Source organism: Pelodiscus sinensis, chromosome 2, assembly GCF_052426305.1.
Source record: "Pelodiscus sinensis isolate ZL-2025 chromosome 2, ASM5242630v1, whole genome shotgun sequence".
In the NCBI taxonomy this organism is placed as follows: domain Eukaryota; kingdom Metazoa; phylum Chordata; order Testudines; family Trionychidae; genus Pelodiscus; species Pelodiscus sinensis.
Window position 1 is genome coordinate 247415064 of NC_143053.1, and position 19380 is coordinate 247434443.

The following is a 19380-nucleotide window of genomic DNA, read 5'->3' on the forward strand; positions in this document are numbered from 1 at the left end:
TTGTATTGCGTCGTGCTCTAATCTATGTTGAGATGCCAGCCAATTTGTCTGGCGCTGAAAGACTAAATGTCAAAAAGTCCTTTTCCTTTCCAACCCAAAGGATCGAGGAGATATAAAGAGAAAGTTTGTTGTAAAGTTAATCCATCTAAGCTTGAATGTCGTCAGTTTTAGAGTCTTGATCACAAAAGCAAGCAATCTCAAGTACTGTTAAGAAAGTGTGCGAGCAAAGGAATAGCCAGCATTATGGATATGCTGTTTCAGTGCTGAATACTTTAAGCACATAAACTGGTTTTGTTTTGTTTTGTTGCAATTCCTGACCTGCCTCCCACTGGCCAAAAGTCTTGGGAGTCCCTTACCAGTTCTGAAAATTTCTGGCTTTCCCCTTGACATCCTCCACAACGCAGTCTCTTCCCCTCTGTCAATATAACCTTTGAATATTAAATTTTGTGCTTTCCTTTAAACAATGAATGCTGTAAATGATCTGATTTATTTTTGAGAGACATAACTGAAGGTTAATCTATCCAAAGACACTGCATAACAGCCATTTCTAGCAATGAAGCGTTTAGCACTGTAATTTGGGTGAATTCTTCTTCTGATATTAATTCCTCTACTGCATTTCCTTTCTCAGTCTTGTTACCGTTGACTTTTAGTAATGATGAAAATTGCTTCATTTTAGCATGCATGTTGGGTTTCTAGGACACCCCTGAAAGAGCTTGTCAGTTTTTACCCCTTTGACTGTGTAACTTCTATGTATGGAGAACTTTTAACATTTTCAAGCCATTTGCTTTGTCATAGCTTTGTGGTAAGTAATAGTGCTATCCCCTTCCAGACTGAAGACCTCTGAAATATTTGTATTAATGTGGCTTTCTTGTTTGAAGGGGGTTTGGTTTTCCAGTTTGAACCAAGAATTTTATGAAACGTGATTTTGCTCATTAACTTTTGAGGTAGTAGTGTTTTCATTGGCACCCTAATACATTCCCACAGAGCAGGGATGAGCAATAACTTTTGCAAGGGGGGAGGAGGGGCACCTCACAAATTTTGTACATGGTTGTGGGCTGGCTCTGGGACAGGGCGGGACCTAAGGCAGAAGGGGTGGGCTGGAGGCTACAGAGAATGTGTGAATGTGGAAGAGACACTTCATGTGAGAGACATAGTTCCCCCTAAGGTGTATGCCTGCGTGGGCGGGCACCAGGTATTTGCCTCCTGCCCATCTCATCGGTAGAGCTGGGCAGTGGCTGCCCAGCTGCTCCTGAGTGGGGCTGTGTGGCAGGCTGCTGTCTCGCCTCAGGAGCAGCTGGGCAGCCACCATGCAGCCCTGGCCCTAGCTTCAGCCCTTCCCCAGGGCTGGAGATGCAGTCAGGGGTGTGGCTGTGCCCCATGTGCTGGAACGGAACCAGGGCTGTGGTGCTATTTTTAGTATCCCAGTACCAACCGCTTTGCAGCCCCAGCTGGTCCTAGGGAAGGGCCATGTAGTGGGTAGCTGCCCCGTGTGCCAGGAATGGAGCCGGGCTGCAATGCAGCTGCTTATGGGCAGGTGTACTAAAAATAGCACCACAGCCCTGGCTCCAGCCCTGGTACCAGCTAGAGGGGGTTGAGGTGTGCAAGTGTCAGGAAGGCAGAAGGTGAAGGAAGGGGCAGGAGGATAATTAAGGGGAAGGTGGGGGTTAAGAGAGGAAGGGTCTTGTGCTGAAGGGGCAGGAGGGGACCAGGGCAGGAGAAGCAAGGGGAGGGCACCCAGGGGCAGAGTGGAGGAGAGATAAATGCAAGGGGGCCAAGAGAAAATGAGGGGAAAGGCAGGAGGGGTGGGGGAAAGGGGATGGGAAAGTGTCAGTGGGGATGGCAGAATGATGCTGGAAGACCTCTCGAGGTCCCTTCCAGTCCTATTATTCTATGATTCTATGATTCTAAGAGGGAAGAGGCAATGGGAGGGAAGAAGAAGGAAGAGGAGAGGGGAGGAGTGGTGTGCACGAGGAAGGTAGGGAATGGAGCAAGTCATGTGTGAGGGCACAGAGGAGCGTGAGAACTGGGTCAGAGGGTGGTGAGGGGGTGGGCACCAGGAAGAGAGCAAGGGGGGCAGGTGTTGGGAGGGGAGGGGCAGTGAAGGAACCCTGGCACCCTCCTGGTGCCTCCCTGTAGGGGAAGGTGCATATGCCAGGGGGATTGTTGGAGTGAAGCAGGAGGGCAGACATGGGGCAGGGGAAACAAACACCAGAGGGCAGTGGAGAGGCAGGGCAGATAGGAAAGGGGATGGGAAGAGGTGGGCACAGCAGGGAAGGGCAGGGTGGGTGCAGGAGTCAGGGAGGGTGGGGCAAGTCCCAGTAGGGCTGAGGGTACTGAGAGGGGCAGGAGACAGGACAGCAGAGGGCGAGGGGTGGGGGGCAGCAGCAGGTACCAAGGGAGCAGATGGGTGAGGGGAGGGTGGGAGACATGGCGAAAAGGGAGAGGTTTATAACTTGGGTGCCACAGTGGCATACATCCAAATAGGGATGTAAGTGAATAGTCAATATGCTTATCGGATAGTCAACTAGTGACTTAACTAGTCGCTGTCTCCCCCTTCCCTCCTTGCTGCCTCTATTACATAGGCACTTCCACATTCCTCCTATCGACTAATCGATGAAAATTCCATTGACTACTCGACTGGTAAATTAACTGATGTTTAACATCCTTACTTCAGACTGGAGCAGCTCCACTGTCGCCCTCTGTCCCTGACTCCAGCTGTGCAGAGATGGTGTATGAAGACAGGGCAATGCCCTGATTTTAGCACTTCCCTGTCCCATCCATCCTTCCCGCTCTGCACAGCTAACAGGAAAATCCTGGGAGCAGCTCTGTTGCAGGATGGAGCAAGGTGGAGGAAGGAGCAGCTGAGCACCTGCTCCTGGGCAGGCCTGAGTGAACTGCTTCATGGGCTGGATGCGGCACCTGGACCTGATTTTTGCCCATCCTGTCATAGAACAGGTACATAACTATCTTCTAACTTGGAATTCTTCATTCCAGAAGAGAGTGTGAGTAATATGGGCATGGTATAAACAGTACTTTTTTTGTAATGGTACTGCCCGGTACATAGTACTGGCACCTCCAGACACAGTACCGGCACCTCCAGTCAGAGCTCAACAACTTTTCCTCTGGACTACTGGCACCTTGGACACGCCAGTAAATTATTCAAACAGATGCATCCAAAGGCACCAACATGCTCTTTATCAGAGGCCATATCTACTCACCGCTTCCTTTTTAGTTGGTGGAGGCTTTGTCCAGATGGCCCATGTCCCAGTTTCTACAATACACACAACTATGCTATGCATTTGGAGGTTACCTAGTAGGATTATTTAGTATGACACAAAGCCCTATTCATGCTAAGTATTTGACTTAAATTCTTCAGTTGAGTGCTTGGAGTCTGCAGCTGTCCAGTACCCTGACTGGCAATTCTGCAGTGGGTTCAGAAACTTCTACAAGTCTCATAAAGAGTAGTAAAGACTTTGCAGTATTTGTTGCTTAGTTTAAGGGAAAGCACAGATATTAATACTCAAAATTATCAGCATCAGTGCATTACAGGAGTTCATATTGGTAGATGGAGAAACTGCATTGTGGAGGTTGTCAAAAGGGAAGCTAGAAGTTTTGGTAGCTGATAAGGACTCCCAGAATATCTGGCTACTGGGACAGCAAGTCAGGCAATGTGTGATGAGTGGATCAGCTTAGTGTTCTTGTTAAACCACTTAGCACTGAAACAGTTAATGTTAAAGTGCTGTTTGTTGTGACTTTGATGCGTCAGGAGAACTATGCTGCTTTTAAAAACCAGAGGACTTAAGTCATGAAACAATTTCAGCCCATAATGTAATAACCTTAGAGGCATATCAAGCATGTTTAAAGCTAGAGTGTACATTTGGAAAGTACAAAGACAAACCACCTGAGTCAAAATAAGGAGCCAGTTTCAAAGCTTTTTATGTTCTCAGCAGGAATATGGTCATATAATACTGGAGAGCATTAGCATAGTATTGTTATATTAAGTGTAATATAAGCTAATATACACCCCTGTGGGAAGGGGAGTTGAGGCTTCCATATAATCCTCTGCTTATGTACATTGGTATTTCATGAAATATAGTAAGATAAAGTGTTCTGATTTCCTCTAATAGTATAAAATGTACTTCCTGATTAAGAACTGAATGTGCTGTGATAACTGCAGCAAGCAAAAAGTAGTGCTGTGACAACCGCAAATCAGAATTTCAGTGTTCCTGTACACTTACATGTTTTAAATCAGTGCTGTTTTTAATGCCATTGCACTAAGTTCTTGGTGTTATACTACATGGTGATTATCCAGATCAGGAAAACTGGATTTAATAAATGGTTTTGAAACTAACACTTTGTGTAAAATTTTAACTAATGTTGTCATTGACTTGCATTCAGGTAACTCTTTGGATTTTCATGTTTAAGTTATTTTTATATATATATTAAAGTCTCCAGTGTTAAAGTGCTTTAAACATAACTTGGAGAAATTTTGTAGCTAGTGTGTGCAGTCCCAATTTTCAGAAGGTTTTTAAAATTATTAATGTTCACTGTATGCATGATATTAAATGTATACAGCACCCCAATTTAGTCTTTTACTCCTGCTTTTTAAAACTTCAGATTGTTCCACTAGAGTTTTCTCCACTAATTTCTGGTCTAATACCTATAAAGCTATTCAGTTTTAATTCTAAAGTGTGTTTCTCTTGTTTCTTCTAGCTTTTACAAAACTGATCACAGTAAATGGGCAAGAATATCATCTTCAGCTAGTAGACACAGCTGGTCAAGTAAGTGATCTTTATCTGAACAAATCCTTCAGAATGAAGGCTATGTATGTACTGAAGTTGGCATTGTCCTGTGTTAAGCAAAACACCACAACTGACACTTGAATAAAGAGGGTTTGAAGGCCTTTATATTTTACTTACAGCATTAAACTAGCTTAATTTGCTAATTTAGCAGTGAATGAATTAACTTCCAACTTTGAAAGTGTTACTGTTGAGTAGTTTTGTCCCCTGAAATTAGTAGAAATGTATTCCGATTATTTGGGGTTAATAGGGGCTCTTGACATTTGGCAGTGTGTAGTTTCTTACTGGTGCTTGAAAAGTGAATTTGGCTACAGTGGAACAAAATGAAAACAAGTTACATCCATGAGGTATAGTATAATGTAATGTGCTAGTCATGCCTCTTAGCACTCTCATTTGAGTTCATTTAATACATAAGGGCTAACCAGATTATTGCAGACTCTAAGAACCAGCAGTCACAGGCACTAGACTGACTGAATGAAGGTGGGCGTGACTTTATTTGTAAACTGTTATGATAGTCAGTGACATTGATACTTCTGTTGTGCTCATAAATTAATGCCTAGTGGGCATAAACAAATATGCAACTAAAGATGGAATTTAACAATTTAGTACATCAGAGAAGAGGTGGGTTGTGGTACACACTGCTTTGAAGCTGTAGGGAATATTGCAGGAGTTTTTTAACATAAATGACCTATGACACCATCATTTGGCTTGATGTTAGGAGCTCTACAAAATTTTAGCTTCCATAAAGAAGTGTGTGTGTGTGTGTGTGCGTGCGTGCGCGCGCGCGCGCATGATTCTAATATAATCGCATGGTCTTGTTTGTATAGGTGTTCGTGATTTGGTATTTTTAAGGATTTTTAAATTGAGGGCAAGATTATGGAGAATCTGCCCTTTGCCTTTTATTAGTGCCCATTGTGGCGATGCCACACTATCACTCGTAGTTCTGTCATTCCTGTGTGGTAGGGTTTAAAGCGGCATGAAAAGTATTAGACAGTTTTGGAATGTTAAATTCCAGCTACGGGTGCTTCATCATGAAATAGGTCCCAGTGGTAAGAGTGTCTCTATATAGAACCAGCCCCTGTTAGTAAGTTAACCATTAACATTCCTGGTAAACCTTAATGGGTGAGGCTTACTGGTTATGGTTCACTGGTGTGGGCTGGAGCTGGCCGTTCCCTCCCCATCCTGTTTGTTTAAAATATGCTTCTTTCCATACCTATTTTTGTGAAACCATCCCTTTACTGGAAAGACCATCACTGTGTGTGCAGAGAAGTTCCATTTGCAATTCTCACCCAATGATCCTAATGACAGGTGCCTCTCTGCTAAGGTGGGAGCATGTTTGTACACTTGTATGATTCAGGGCAAACGGAAGTTACAAGAGGCAGTGCTACACATCAGTTGCCTAAAACTTAAGAGCAGTCAGACATGATGGTCTTCCACTAATCAGGACAAACACTTAAAGATTGTGACAAACAGTATCCTCATATTTGTTGTATATCGACTGTCCAAGAGGAGCAAGATCTCTCTCCCCCTGTGTTGAGGCAGTCAGGCTGTGGAAGTAGTGCGTACAACCAGATCACTATTATAGTGACCTAGGATTGAGACTGAAGCAAAATGCAGGACAATGTAGCACTTCAAAGACTAACAAGATGGTTTATTAGAAGATGAGCTTTCGTGGGCCAGACCCACTTCCTCAGATCAAATAGTGGAAGAAAATAGTCACAACCATATATACCAAAGGATACAATTAAAAAAAATGAACACATATGAAAAGGACAAATCACATTTCAGAACAGGAGGGGGATGCGGGGGTGGGGGGGGAGGAAGGAAGGTAAGTGTCTGTGAATTGATATTAGAGGTGGGGAGAGTGGGACGTCTGTGAGCTAATGGTATTAGAGGTGATAATTGGGGAAGCTAATACCATTAGCTCACAGACGTCCCACTCTCCCCACCTCTAATATCAATTCACAGACACTTACCTTCCTTCCTCCCCCCCCCCCCCCCCCGCATCCCCCTCCTGTTCTGAAATGTGATTTGTCCTTTTCATATGTGTTCATTTTTTTTAATTGTATCCTTTGGTATATATGGTTGTGACTATTTTCTTCCACTATTTGATCTGAGGAAGTGGGTCTGGCCCACGAAAGCTCATCATCTAATAAACCATCTTGTTAGTCTTTAAAGTGCTACATTGTCCTGCATTTTGCTTCAGCTACCCCAGACTAACACGGCTACATTTCTATCACTATTCTAGGATTGAGACTGACTGACTGCAGATTCACTTAGCAGACACTTCTTCCAAGAACATGAGTCAAATTAGGGATGTTAATGGGTATATGCTGATTATTGAGCTCTGTAATGTTGCTACTAGGGCATCTCTATTCATAGACATACTAGGGGAAAATACAGCATAGATGGAGCTACTACAGGTGGGTGCATAACTGGCTGGAAAACTGTTCCCTGAGAACAGTGCTTCACAGTCCAGCTGGCAGAGCATATCAAGTGCAGTTCCATGAAGATCAGCTCTGATAAATATTTTCATCAATGTAGGCAATGGCAGAGGAAGGTAGGCATGTTAGAAATCATTCATTTTAGTAATTGTGTTGACGCAACAATTCTTAGCAGTTACATGGTTACTAAAATGCTTCCTCCCCCCCACGGGGGCAAGGGGCATGGCCAGCAGCCAGTGCACTTCTGGGGATCCTCCGCCACCCTGCACTGCTGCTTCTCTGTAAGAGGTAGCAGTCCAGGGTGGCAGGTAGTTTAAATAGGCTCCCAGTGTAATCCACACACATAGTATGGTTACTGAGCAATGCAAGTGGTACCTGCACCATAGCAACTGCTAAGACCAAAAGACCTCTACAGCATGGGCTGGGAGCCAGCTAGCTTTTAGCTCAGAGGGTAGAGGCTCCTATACTCTGCTTCAGAGGTCCCAAGTTCAAATCCGCCTGGTGGTGGTTACAAGTGGGGTCTTGTCCGGAATCTCAACTGTCTCAGAAGCTCAGGACCCGCTTCCTCACCTAGGGGAAGTATGTAACACTAGTGTGGTTACTGAGCAATGCAAGTGGTACTTAGACCACAGCAACAGCTAACACCAAGAGACCTCTACAGCATGGGCTGGAAACCAGCTGGCTTTAAGCTCAGAGGGTAGAGGCTCCCATATTCAGCTCTAGAGGTCCCAGGTTCAAATCCGCCTGGTGGTGGTTACACCAGCACGGACCACCTGCCACCCTGCGCTACTGCCTCTGTATCCGATGCAGCAGCATGGGATTGCAGGTGGCTTCCCTGCTGGTTCGAGTTTTAAATACAGAGCATTTAGGGGGAGGGGAGAGGTCATAGTTAATAGGGGCCATTACCCAGTAAATTATTCCTTGTTGGTTAATGGTCCTGGTTAACTGCAGACATCCCTATAAGAAGGTACACTTATACAAGTTCCAGATACGAAGCTGAGTGGATTTGTGAGTGCTGTGGAACATGGGATTAAAGTTCAAAATTATCTGGACAAACGGTCTGAAGTAAACAGGATGAAGATCAATAAGGGGAAGACATACAAAATGGAAAATGACGGTCTTATGAAGGAATGCTATGGAAAGATCTAGGGATCATACTTAGCTTATGATCCCCTATGAATCAACAGTGGGATGCTTGCAAAAAAAATAAAAAAAGCAACCATCATTTCAGGCTTAACAGGAATGTTATAATCAAAACACGAGAAGTAAGTCTTCATTCTACTTTGTGCTGATTAGGCCTCAACTGGAATATTGTGTGCAATTTTGGGTGCCCCCTTTCCAGAAAGATGTGAACAAATTGAAGCAAGTCCAGAGAAGAGCAAGAGAAATGATGAAAGGTCTAAAACACATGACCTATGAGGGAAGTTTGAAATAACTGAGTTTAAGTTGGAGAAAAGGCCGAGCGGTGACACGTTTTCAAGAACATAAGTTTTTACAAAGAGGAGGGAGAAAAGTTGTTCTTGACTGACTTTTCATGACTTGCTTTGTCCTATCCTCAGTAGTTTTCATTCTCTGTGCCATATGAAGAGAGATTAAAAATACTTGGACTTTTCAGCTTGGAAAAAAGAAGACTAAGGGGGATATGATAGAGATCTATAAAATCATGACTGGTGTGGAAAAAGTGAATAAGGAAAAGTTATTTACTTTACTTTAATATAAGAACTAGGAGTCAACAAATGAAATTAATAGGCAGCAGGTTTAAAACAAGCAAAAGGAAGTTTTTCTTTACTCAGTACACAGTCAGTCTGTGGACCTCCTTGCTAGAGGATGTGGTGAAGGCTAGGACTTGAATAGGCTTCAATAAAAGAGCTAAATTAATGGAGGTTAGGACCATCAATGGCTATTAGCCAGGATGGGTAGGAATGCTGTCCCTAGCCTCTGCTTGTCTGGAAATGGGTGACAGGAGAGGGATTATGTGAGGATTACCTGTTGTGTTCCCTTCCTCTGGGGGCATCTGGTATTGGCCACTGTTGGCAAACAGGATATTGGGCTAGATGAACCGTTGGTCTGACCCAGTATGGCTGGTCTTATGACAAGAAGCAGTGGGTTGAAATAGCAATGAGGATAGTTTAGGTTGGGCGCTAGGAAGTTTTTCCTGACTGTCAGGGTAATTAAGCACTGGAATAAATTGCCTAGGGAGGCTATGGAATTTTTCTAACCTGATTTTAAAAGTATCCAATGACACACACCTATCAGGAATAGTCTAACAGCCCTACTTGAGAACCACTGGTTTAGAGTTCAGCCAGCTAACGCTTATTGGTTAATGGTTCCGGTTAAACTCCTCTTGCTTCCAGGGAGGTGACTTTGCTACAGCAGGGCAGCAAAACCACCTCTCCGGGAGCCAGGCGGGCAAGGGCTACTGTGTCTGCTCCCAGGCAGGAGGCTTTGCTGTGGGCTCTGCGATTTATACCGCAGCGCATGTAGCATGTGTAACCACAGACTTTTAGTGGCTACACGGTTACCATGTTAAATGCTTTTTAACATCCCTGTTTTCAACCTGTTTTTCTTGCTGCCCAGTCAGCATATAGCTGCTGCCAAGGTGATGCCCTTAGAGCCATTCAGGTGAGGTTTGCATGTAATGTGTCAGTGACCCATGTAACACACGGGGCACACATGCAGCTCTAGAGCTAACTAGGTTGAGAACCATTTGGGGTCCCTTCCAGTCCTACAATTCGTGTGTGTGTATATTCACTCCTTCACCTTAAAGGGCAGTGCTCCAGTAGTCACCTGCAGTGGCACACCCATAGGGACACTACTTCAAGGGGAAATGATTATTCACCCTTTTCACCCTGTGCAGTAACTGGTTCTTTAAGATCCCCTTATGGATGCTCCTCTACCTGTCCTTTCCCTCTGTTTGAGTTCTCTGCTATGACTTTGTGGTAGTGAAGGAACTGAGGGCACATTGCTATATAATAGATTGGGGCATGATGCTGACTAACATGCCATGCGTGGGCCCAAACGGACACTGCTATGATAAATTTCCAGTCAAAGGCACAGGGAGCATTAGTGAACCTAGAGTGTCGGACCATAGGGACAAGGGATGTGAAAGCTTAAATGGTAAGCATTAAGGGTGATGTTTATTGGTTCTGGTTAACTGGTGGGGGCTGAAGCAGCTCCCCACCTGCCGCAGACAGGGTGTTCTTGCAATATAGTCAGTGTTTAAAACTGCTAGTTATCTACTGTAACTAGATTCTGACTCTTCTAGCAATAATTGTTTTTAAAAATACCATTTTCCTTCCACAGGATGAATACTCCATATTTCCTCAGACATACTCCATAGACATTAATGGATACATTCTTGTTTATTCAGTCACATCAATAAAAAGGTAATAGTTCTTCTTGTGTATGTTCTTGTGGGCAAGCTGCTGGTCTGACACTCGTGTGGCTTCAATCCCTGTCTCTGCCACAGACTCCCTGTATGCCCTTGTACAGTTCTTTAATCTCTATCTCATTTCCCATCAGTAAAATGGGAATAACAAGTCTTCTCACAATAGCATTTAATCTTTACTGTATCTCTGCAACTTGAAAAACTACAGTCTTTGGGGGCAAGTAAAGATAGAATCCATGTTAAACTGTATTGGTTATGAGTTTGTGTAAAAAGATGATCAAGCTTAAGTATTCCTAGTGTTCCCCATTGTGCTGTCTGAGTACAGGGGCATTAATAAATTGAAACATGACCAAGAATAGTTACAGCACTGAACTTAGGTCAGAAATCATCTGGTGAACAAAGAACCTTATTGGTTCTCTTATCTTAGCCTTGAACTTAGGTTGTCTACAACAGCTTGTTTTGGCGTAGGTTATGGCACTCAGGTTTATGCTACAGGGAAAGGTTGAGTTAAGATAAACATCTCCAGCCACAAGGCGTGTTGCCTTATCCCTCTGAAAAAGATCCTGTGTGCTTCTTTTAAGCATAACACTGCTTTTGTGTCTCCTTGTCTCTCTCCCTTCCCCAGCTAGCCTGCTCTTGCTCCCACAGTCTCCCTCCAGCTTCCGCTCCCCACATCCCCCCCCTTTTCCTCCCTGTGACACCTCCTCAGTTTCCCTCCATTGCACCCCTGGTCTCTTCTGCCCCATAAGTCTCCCCTGAATCCCCCAACTTCCCTTCAGTGCCTCCTGCATCCCCCCCTCCTGCCCCTGCCTCACATCCCTGTTCCCCCTCACTCTTCCCTTATCTGCTCCTTCCCCTCTTCAGCCTCCCCCTACCCTGCACATGCTGTGAGCTGGTGTCAGTTTCCCTGGACCCCAGGTAGGGATCTCAGCCAGCTCTGCTAGGAGCAGCCTGGGGCATAACCCCCCTCTTGCAGCCTGGGGCACTGCTCCTGGGGAGAGGGAGTCTCTCTTACCTGCTCCCAAGTGCTGCCCTCCCTGGGGCAGGGAAGGTTTGGCCAAGCTGGAGGTGCTGCCCTGGGAGAGGCTTCTGGGAAGCAGTGGAAGTGGCCCTGATGGAGATTTCCCCCTTCTGGCTGAAGCCCGTACTTCAGGGTCCAGCAGCAACCCCCACCGGGACTTGAGGATCCAGACTGGAGCCAGGCCCCACAATCAGCATGAGCAGTGGCTATGAGTTGCTTCCTGCTGCAGGGGCCAAGCCCAGCCCTGACTCTCAGTGCCCCTGCTCGCCGGTGCTGGGTCCTAGTGAGCAACCTGCGGCACTGCAGCCCCTACCCCGGGTGCCCTCTGCACCTGGGCTCAGGCAGCATCCCCCACATCAAGGCAGCAGCATGCAGAGAAGCCAGTGCAGGGAGAAGAGATTGGGGGTTTCTGAGCATACTGGGCCTTGCTCCAGAGTCCTGCTGTGCTTGGGAGTGGGAGTGGCCTGGCAGTATGCCACAGTCCTTCACCAGTGTGTGGACTGACAATTGGGAACCACAGTTCTTGCTCACTAGTTCAGATCTGGGCTTGGCAAATACCATGGTCTGAAGTAAAATGAGTTGATGGTCTCAATCTCAATTCACAGTTGCCTGCATCTGAGTCAGTGTACTAATGCAATATAGTTCCTTATTTGTAGTTTCATCCGGGGACCAGGATAGAATAGCAACAGAGGCTGAGTCTTTGTTCCTAGAGTTACTATCTTTCGACTAGATTTGAGGTGTGTTTGACCTGGAAGCTTCCATTGATTTGGTCTGTACCTGATTGGTAATAAAAAATTAAATCATCTATTTAATTCCGGTTCCAGTCCTCTTTTTTTATGTAGTGCTGCAAAGTCCAAGCAGTCAAATGGAAGCTTGTTCTTCATGCCAACTGTTGGGATGCCACACTGGAAGAGTCAAATGCTAGTGTAAGCTTAGCAGAGAACTACAGAATGTATTCAGACTGCCATGGGCCTATGCCCACATGTTCTTTACTAGTTACTTTACTGGCCTTTTATTTATGGCTTGGCTTTTTTGTTTTTGTACTGCTATAATGTATCAGCTTGTTTTTTCCCTGTTTTTGTTGCAGATCCTTGTGGAAAATCAGTTTCTTTAAAAAATTCTCTTCTATATTGAATGACTCAAGTGCAGTGTTTGTCAAATGGGAAGTCATAAAAATACTTCTGAAGAAGCAAACAATGCCCTACTTCTTTAACCTAGCCTTAAACTTGTTCACAGTCAAGGTTATTGAAGATTTCTCGTGCTGTTTTACTTAATTAAATTCCTAATTAGTATCACAAAGCAGGTTCCATTACTAAAGTATCATGTATGTCTTTTGTTGGCAGTCCCTGATTTCTTGGGTTGCCTTTCTTTTAACAAGCAATAATATGCACTATAATCCAGTGTGTATACCTCCTTAACGAATCTCCGTTATTATCAGTCTGTAGAGAATAAATTGTGGCCCTACGGTTACCTTGTCTTGAAGTTTGAGATTCTCAAATTTAAAATCTCACTTCCTAGTGTAGGAAATCAGTTCATAATGTAGAAAAGACAGTGATGTGGAACGGCAGTGTAATGCTATCTGGTCCAGTGACACTTCTCCCGCCTCCCTGCACTTTGTTTTGGTTGTATTGGCAATTGTTTGGTTGATAACTATTATTAGATTTCCTTGTGAGTGTACTTCCATATTTTGTTTTCTCATTGGCTCTTTCATTCTCCCCCCTCAAATGTTTAAAGGCTGGCTTTAGTCCTGATTTAGGCTTGTGAATGCATACTTGACTGTGGCCAGATTTTACAGTCAGGTTGACCTATAGTCTTCCTGCATTCAGCTCTTGGGGAAAGAGGCAAAGATGGCTGTAGGTTACTTTTGTGTACCCTGATTCTCGACTGGTTTGATATCAAGCTATTCTCCTCATGCAGGTTAGACCAGACTTGTACAGGTAGAAATTCAAGCATCAGAGAGACCTGTATTTAGTGCAATGCTGTACTTGAAGAATCAGACCCTTGGAATTTGAGCTCTGAATAAAATGTCACACACAGGAGCACACTGCTTTTGAGACAGTTTTGACTTTCAAAACCTACCTTACCTACCCTATAATTTTTTTAATTACAGTATTTGTGTCCAGTCCAGGTTTATATGTGGTATCCTGCTATAATTGGTCAAAATTGTCTATCAAGCTCTCTAATAGCTCAGTTACTCCAAATGTAATAAAACAGTTGCCATTGCACTTCACTGTTCGTTTGACTTGCTTTTTTGCATGGTACAAATGACCAATACTGTAATCATTAAGTTTCAGGTTTGCTGGCACCTCCCAATATTGCTTCTGGCCTTAGTCACTCAAGTCTTCGGGTATAGACTTTGTGCATTCATAACTGTAGTATCTGAATAAGCAATGGTTCTCATGCCACCTGACGGTTCAGTTTTTGCTTGTCTTGACTCAGTCACAGGTTGACTTTTTCATTTTCAAGTGCATCAATTCTGAATGAAATCACTTGGATTGTGTTAATTTTGGGACAATACTCAATTTCAATTTAAAATGGAAAGTACTATGAATTTCATCAAAGCAAATGCATGCTTTGTAATTCTATTGCATCTTCCCTCTCAGTGCTTGCTTGTTTTTTGAAGCTTATTTGACCTTCAGACTTCCTACATCCATGCAGCTAAGTCTTATTACACATTATGCCTAATGTGTACTTAAAATCCAAGCAGATGCATCAGACCCTTAACTGCTTAATGCATGATTCTCCTCATCTTGATTCATACACTTGCAATGCCCTTTTCTTGGTTTCCTTTTATTATTATTATTATTATTATTATTATTTTATTATTAGACAGGATCATCTTGGCCTATGTAAGAATGTTGTTAGATGGACTAGTGTTTTATGGAGTTCTAGCCCAATTTGTCTTTGTATAGTGATCAGTAACACGTTTACAACATCTCAGGAGTTTCTCAGCTAAAGGTAGAATAAATCTTAAACACAGTCTACAAGTGGAATTAATTGCTTGTGTATTGGGTATTAAGGCTAAACATCAGAGTGCATGTGTGATTTCATCCCTTTATTTTGCAGTTTTGAAGTGATTAAAGTTATCCATGGCAAGTTATTGGATATGGTGGGAAAAGTCCAGTAAGTAGTAACACTTTCATCTCATTTCATTGCAGGTATATTACTAGTACTTTGTTCAATATACTATAACAGCTATTCTAAAAGTGGTTCACTTTTTTCACAGAATACCCATTATGCTGGTTGGAAACAAAAAAGACCTGCATATGGAACGGTATGTGACTATCTTAATTTTCAGAAATTATTATATAGTAAGTTCTCTGTTGCAACATCATATGAAAATTGAATTAAAATAGTTACTTTGTGGGAACTAAATTATAGGTACATAGTTTTCCATAGGTAAAAAGTTAGAATTAGTTTGTTAGCTTATGCTAAATTAATCATAAGGTTCTGTGGACTTGAGTATGGGATTGTAACCCAAGAACTACAGGTTGGATCTCCTTAGCCTGGCAACACTGGGACCTGACCAGTCCTGATCAAGAGAATTTGCCAGACTAGGGTAAGTCTCCTGCCATAGGCTTCCAAGCCCATTGCCTATTGTTGGCAGGCTGACCCAGCAGGCACCCTGCCTTGCCTCCTTCTCCCTCCCTCTCCCCACTTACCTGGCTGGGCAACTTGGCCAGCTGCTGCTGGCTCCCTGGGCAGCAGAGGCTCCTACTCCTCCCGCGGGGCTCCCGCCCCGTGCATCCAGGGGCTACTGCAAGGCAGGGCCCCAGCTCTCCACTCTAGCTGTTTGCTGGGGGACTCCAGCCCCACGCTACCATGGGGCTCCATTCTAGCCCCACATTGTGGGGGGGGGCTACTGCAGTGTTCTGGCCTTGCTCTCCAAGAAATTGCTGTAGGACTCTGGTCTTGCGTTGCCATAGGGCTCCAACCTCAGCCCCAAACTCCGACCTGCTGCAGGGCTCCAGCCCAGTGCTGACCCATGCTGCTGGGAGATTCTGGCTCAGCACTGCACTGCCATGGGCTGCTGGAGGCTTCAGCGAGGCTCTGGCCCCGATCTTGTGCTGCCCCCAACCGGGCTGCCAACCCTGTTGCCCCAGCCTAAATGGTCCTCCTGCCCTTAAGCTCCCGGGCTCTCTGGTCCAGGAGCATCCACGGTCTTGTCGGACGACAGATGTTGCCAGACCAGAGTGCTGGTTTTTGGAGGTACAAACCTGTACTGAATTCGAATACTGACTCTTGATTTGGGACAAGTCACTTAACCTGTTTCTTCTATAAAATGGATGTTTCCTTCCTATAAGTGTTGACAATAACTTCAAAGCACTATGTATTATAAAATACAGTACAAATGGAAAGTGTTAAGTATTGCAAGACACACATTTTCCTGCAAGAGGTATATTAAATTGCATAGTGTGTAGTGATGTAGGCAAGTAATTGTAATTGCACAGAAAATGCTTTAACTTGTGAAGAAGTTATCAAACATTCTTTTCTTTGCTGTAGTAATTTATACTGTCTTCAATTTGATCAGGGTGATCAGCTATGAAGAAGGGAAAGCTTTAGCAGAATCCTGGAATGCAGCTTTCTTGGAATCCTCTGCTAAAGAAAATCAGGTAACCAATTATGCATTTTACTACACTGCGTTTTGCTACAGTTTTAAGAGTGGGATTTAGTATCAAAGGCTCTTCAAATGTCTCTCCTTGTTTTCTTTCCATTGCTGTGAAGAACTACAATATACTATGTAGCTGTGTATTGGCAGTCAAAAGTGAAATGAATGCTTGCACTGAAGTCCACGTGTGCAACTTGTCCAAATAGTTGTGTGAGACTTGTAGATGAAATAAGGCTGCTGAAATGAGAAATATGGGACTAAAGGTGTAACTTAAGTGTGTGTGTAAAATGTGTGTTAAAGTGGAATGAGTTAGATTCAGTGTAAACTCACCCTAAATTAAAGTCGTAACAGCTTGATCTTTATCACTACCTTCAAAAACAGGGAATTATTTGTTGTATTCTTAGCAGAAACATACCACTAAAAGGGTGAAAGGATAGCTTTGTGGGTAAGGCACTAGCCAGCCCTTACGTTAGGTTTTTTTTCTCCAGGTTCTGCCAGCTTGCTTCCATTCCGTTTGAACTAGGAGTAAGGGTTCCTTGCCTCTCAATCATAAATACTATGGAGGGTCTCCTATACTGATGTGGGTTGTGTTAATGGATGGATAGCCATAATCTGACCAAATATAATCTGGAAACAATGTAAATGTTACCATTGTTTGTAAATGGTAAAGAAATTAGTAGATTTAATTTGATTCTAACCTAATGGTAATCCTTGTTGATGTTAATGAAGCCAAAGCCTGACCAACTTATCTTTGTGATGTCCCCTTTGCTATGGGGCCTCAGGGAACTGCTCTGATTGCTATCCCCTATTGCCAGCCTTGGCTTTTGTATACAGAAAAACAGCTGTTGGGATGCAGGTGAGCCATGGAGTTTTTGGCATGTTAGGGAAGGACGTCAGAAGAAAGATTGAGAACCAGTAACTTGCATCTTCTTTGTTGCAGACTAAGCCCATCATTTATCCTACTCTGTGGGCATGGGAGACAGTTGATCACTACTAGCTCTTTAGCCTGTACCAGACAGGCTGAAGAGCTTCCATCCAAGCCCTGATGTTGATGGCAGGGATATACAGGCTGCATTCCCAGCCCAATAAGTCAGGCGGGGGGGAATCACCGTGTGGGAGAGGTGTGTTGTTGGAATCTCAGAAAATAGATATGAGCCGCAGGAGGCGGTAGCTCAACTTTGTAACACAATGGTCACCAACCAGTAGCTCAGGATCTACTGTTAGATATTGGAGCCTCTGACAGGTGATCCTGATGGGTTTGGCCAAGAGGCTGTCAAGTGCTGGTACTTCAGTTGCCACTCCACCCATTGTCATGCTGTTCTTACCCTCTGCTTTGGAGCTGCCCCCTGGAAACCTCCTGCTTGCTGTACAGGGTGTAGGAGGGAGAAAAGGGGGAGGGGCGCTGCATTCCCAGCACAATATCTCTTTATAACAACCCTTACTTTGAGGACTTATGAGGTTTCCTGTCTTCCTCCCTAGTCTTTTATCTTGGGGCGGGGGGGGGGAGACTGGGTGCTTAACCTTTCTTCATAGGTCATGTTTTCTAAACCTTTAATCTTATTCTCCTGCGCTCTCCCCAATTTCTCATCCATCTTAAAGGGTAGCACCCATACTTGGACTCAGTACTCCAGCTGAGGCCTCACCAGTGCCAAGTACGGTGGGACAGTTACCTCTCATGCTGCATATGACACTCCTGTTAATACACTCCAGAATATAGCAGCCTTTTTGCAGCTCTGTTGCTTTGATTCTGATTGTTATCCACTGTAATCACTAGATCCTTTTTCAGCAGTTCTGCCCCCATTCTGTAGTCATGCGTTTGATTTTTTTTCCTTCCTAAATGTACTACTTTTCACTTGTCTTTACTCTTAAGACCAATTGTCTAACTTGTCACGCTTGCTTTAAATGCAAATACTCTCCTTCAGAGTGCTTGCAACCTCTTCCAGTATATTGTCATCCATACTTTAAGCTGCTTCCCATTCAAGTTGTTTTTTGGAAATCTGTAGTGACCTCCACTAGATATGCCCTCTCAGTTGGATAAAAAGTCACTGATTACTACTCTGAGAGTGTCCTTTCAGCCACTTGTGCACCTTCTTTGTAATTTTTTTATGTGGCCCACATTGCCCTAACCTCACTATGGGTATGTCTAGACTACATGCCTCTGCCGACAGAGGCATGTAGATTAGGCTACCCGACATAGTCAATGACGTGGGGATTTAAATAATCCCTGCTTCATTAAAATAAACATGGTCGCCACGCTGTGCTGACGATCAGCTGATCCGGCACAGCGTGGTAGTCTAGACGCGGACGTGTCAGCTGAGGAAGTTTTGCCGACCGATCCTGTAAATCTCGTTTCACGAGGCATAAGGGATCGGTCAGCAAAGGCTTCCCCAGCCAACAGATCCACATCTAGACTGCCACCTGTGCTGGATCAGCTGATCGTCGGCACAGCGCGGCGGCCATGTTTTTTGGATATTTATGTTGCTTGTTCCAGAAATCTTCATCCACCTCCCCTTGCTAATGTGGAAGTTTCATTAGACCCATACTGCACTGTCATCCCTATATTCTCCCCCCCCCCCCCTTTTTTTTTTTTTTACCAGAAATGCCTCTGTGTGTGTCCTCCTTCTGGACTCAGAAACAAGGTACATATTCTTGGTAGTTAATGCAACAGCACCTCCCTTTTTTCCTCCTGCCTGAACTAGCATTACCCCGTATACCAATAGTCCAGGCTTATCTCACCAAGTCTGATGCCAGTTGTCATAAGCTAAATTATGTACTAATTCTTCCAGTTCATTTCTCATACTCCTTGCATTTGGACATGGGAAATCTGCTTAATTTAGATGTCTCACTGATTTTCTTGTTACACCTATGACCCTATTGTAATTTTCTGTGTCTGCTCCTCTACCCCAAAATCGAGACCTTTTTTGATGGTGTTTTTATTATTACATATGAGTTTGTCACCTGCCTCCTTTGAACCTAGTTTCAGGTCCTCACTATCTTCATGCACTTCTTGATCAGACTGACCCCATCTCTTCCTAACAGCCCTCCTTTTCAAACACTCCATTGTTGAGGAAGCCAAAGCTCTCCCATCGACGACATCTTGTGCAGCCAGACATTTATCT

At 44.1% G+C, this 19380-nt stretch overlaps 1 protein-coding gene across 2 annotated transcripts in view; it reads left to right on the top strand.

The window, feature by feature from the left end:
• RHEB (Ras homolog, mTORC1 binding) overlaps positions 1-19380 on the top strand; it is a 61116-nt gene that overhangs the window by 30231 nt on the left and 11505 nt on the right. Inside the window, exons 3-7 of one of the 2 annotated variants that reach the window (XM_025180743.3) lie at positions 4714-4781; positions 10547-10629; positions 14719-14775; positions 14879-14926; positions 16184-16265. In XM_025180743.3, the coding sequence (XP_025036528.1) occupies positions 4714-4781; positions 10547-10629; positions 14719-14775; positions 14879-14926; positions 16184-16265 (338 nt within the window). The remainder of the gene's footprint in view (positions 1-4713; positions 4782-10546; positions 10630-14718; positions 14776-14878; positions 14927-16183; positions 16266-19380) is intronic. The other variant, XM_075922821.2, reaches the window with a different exon arrangement.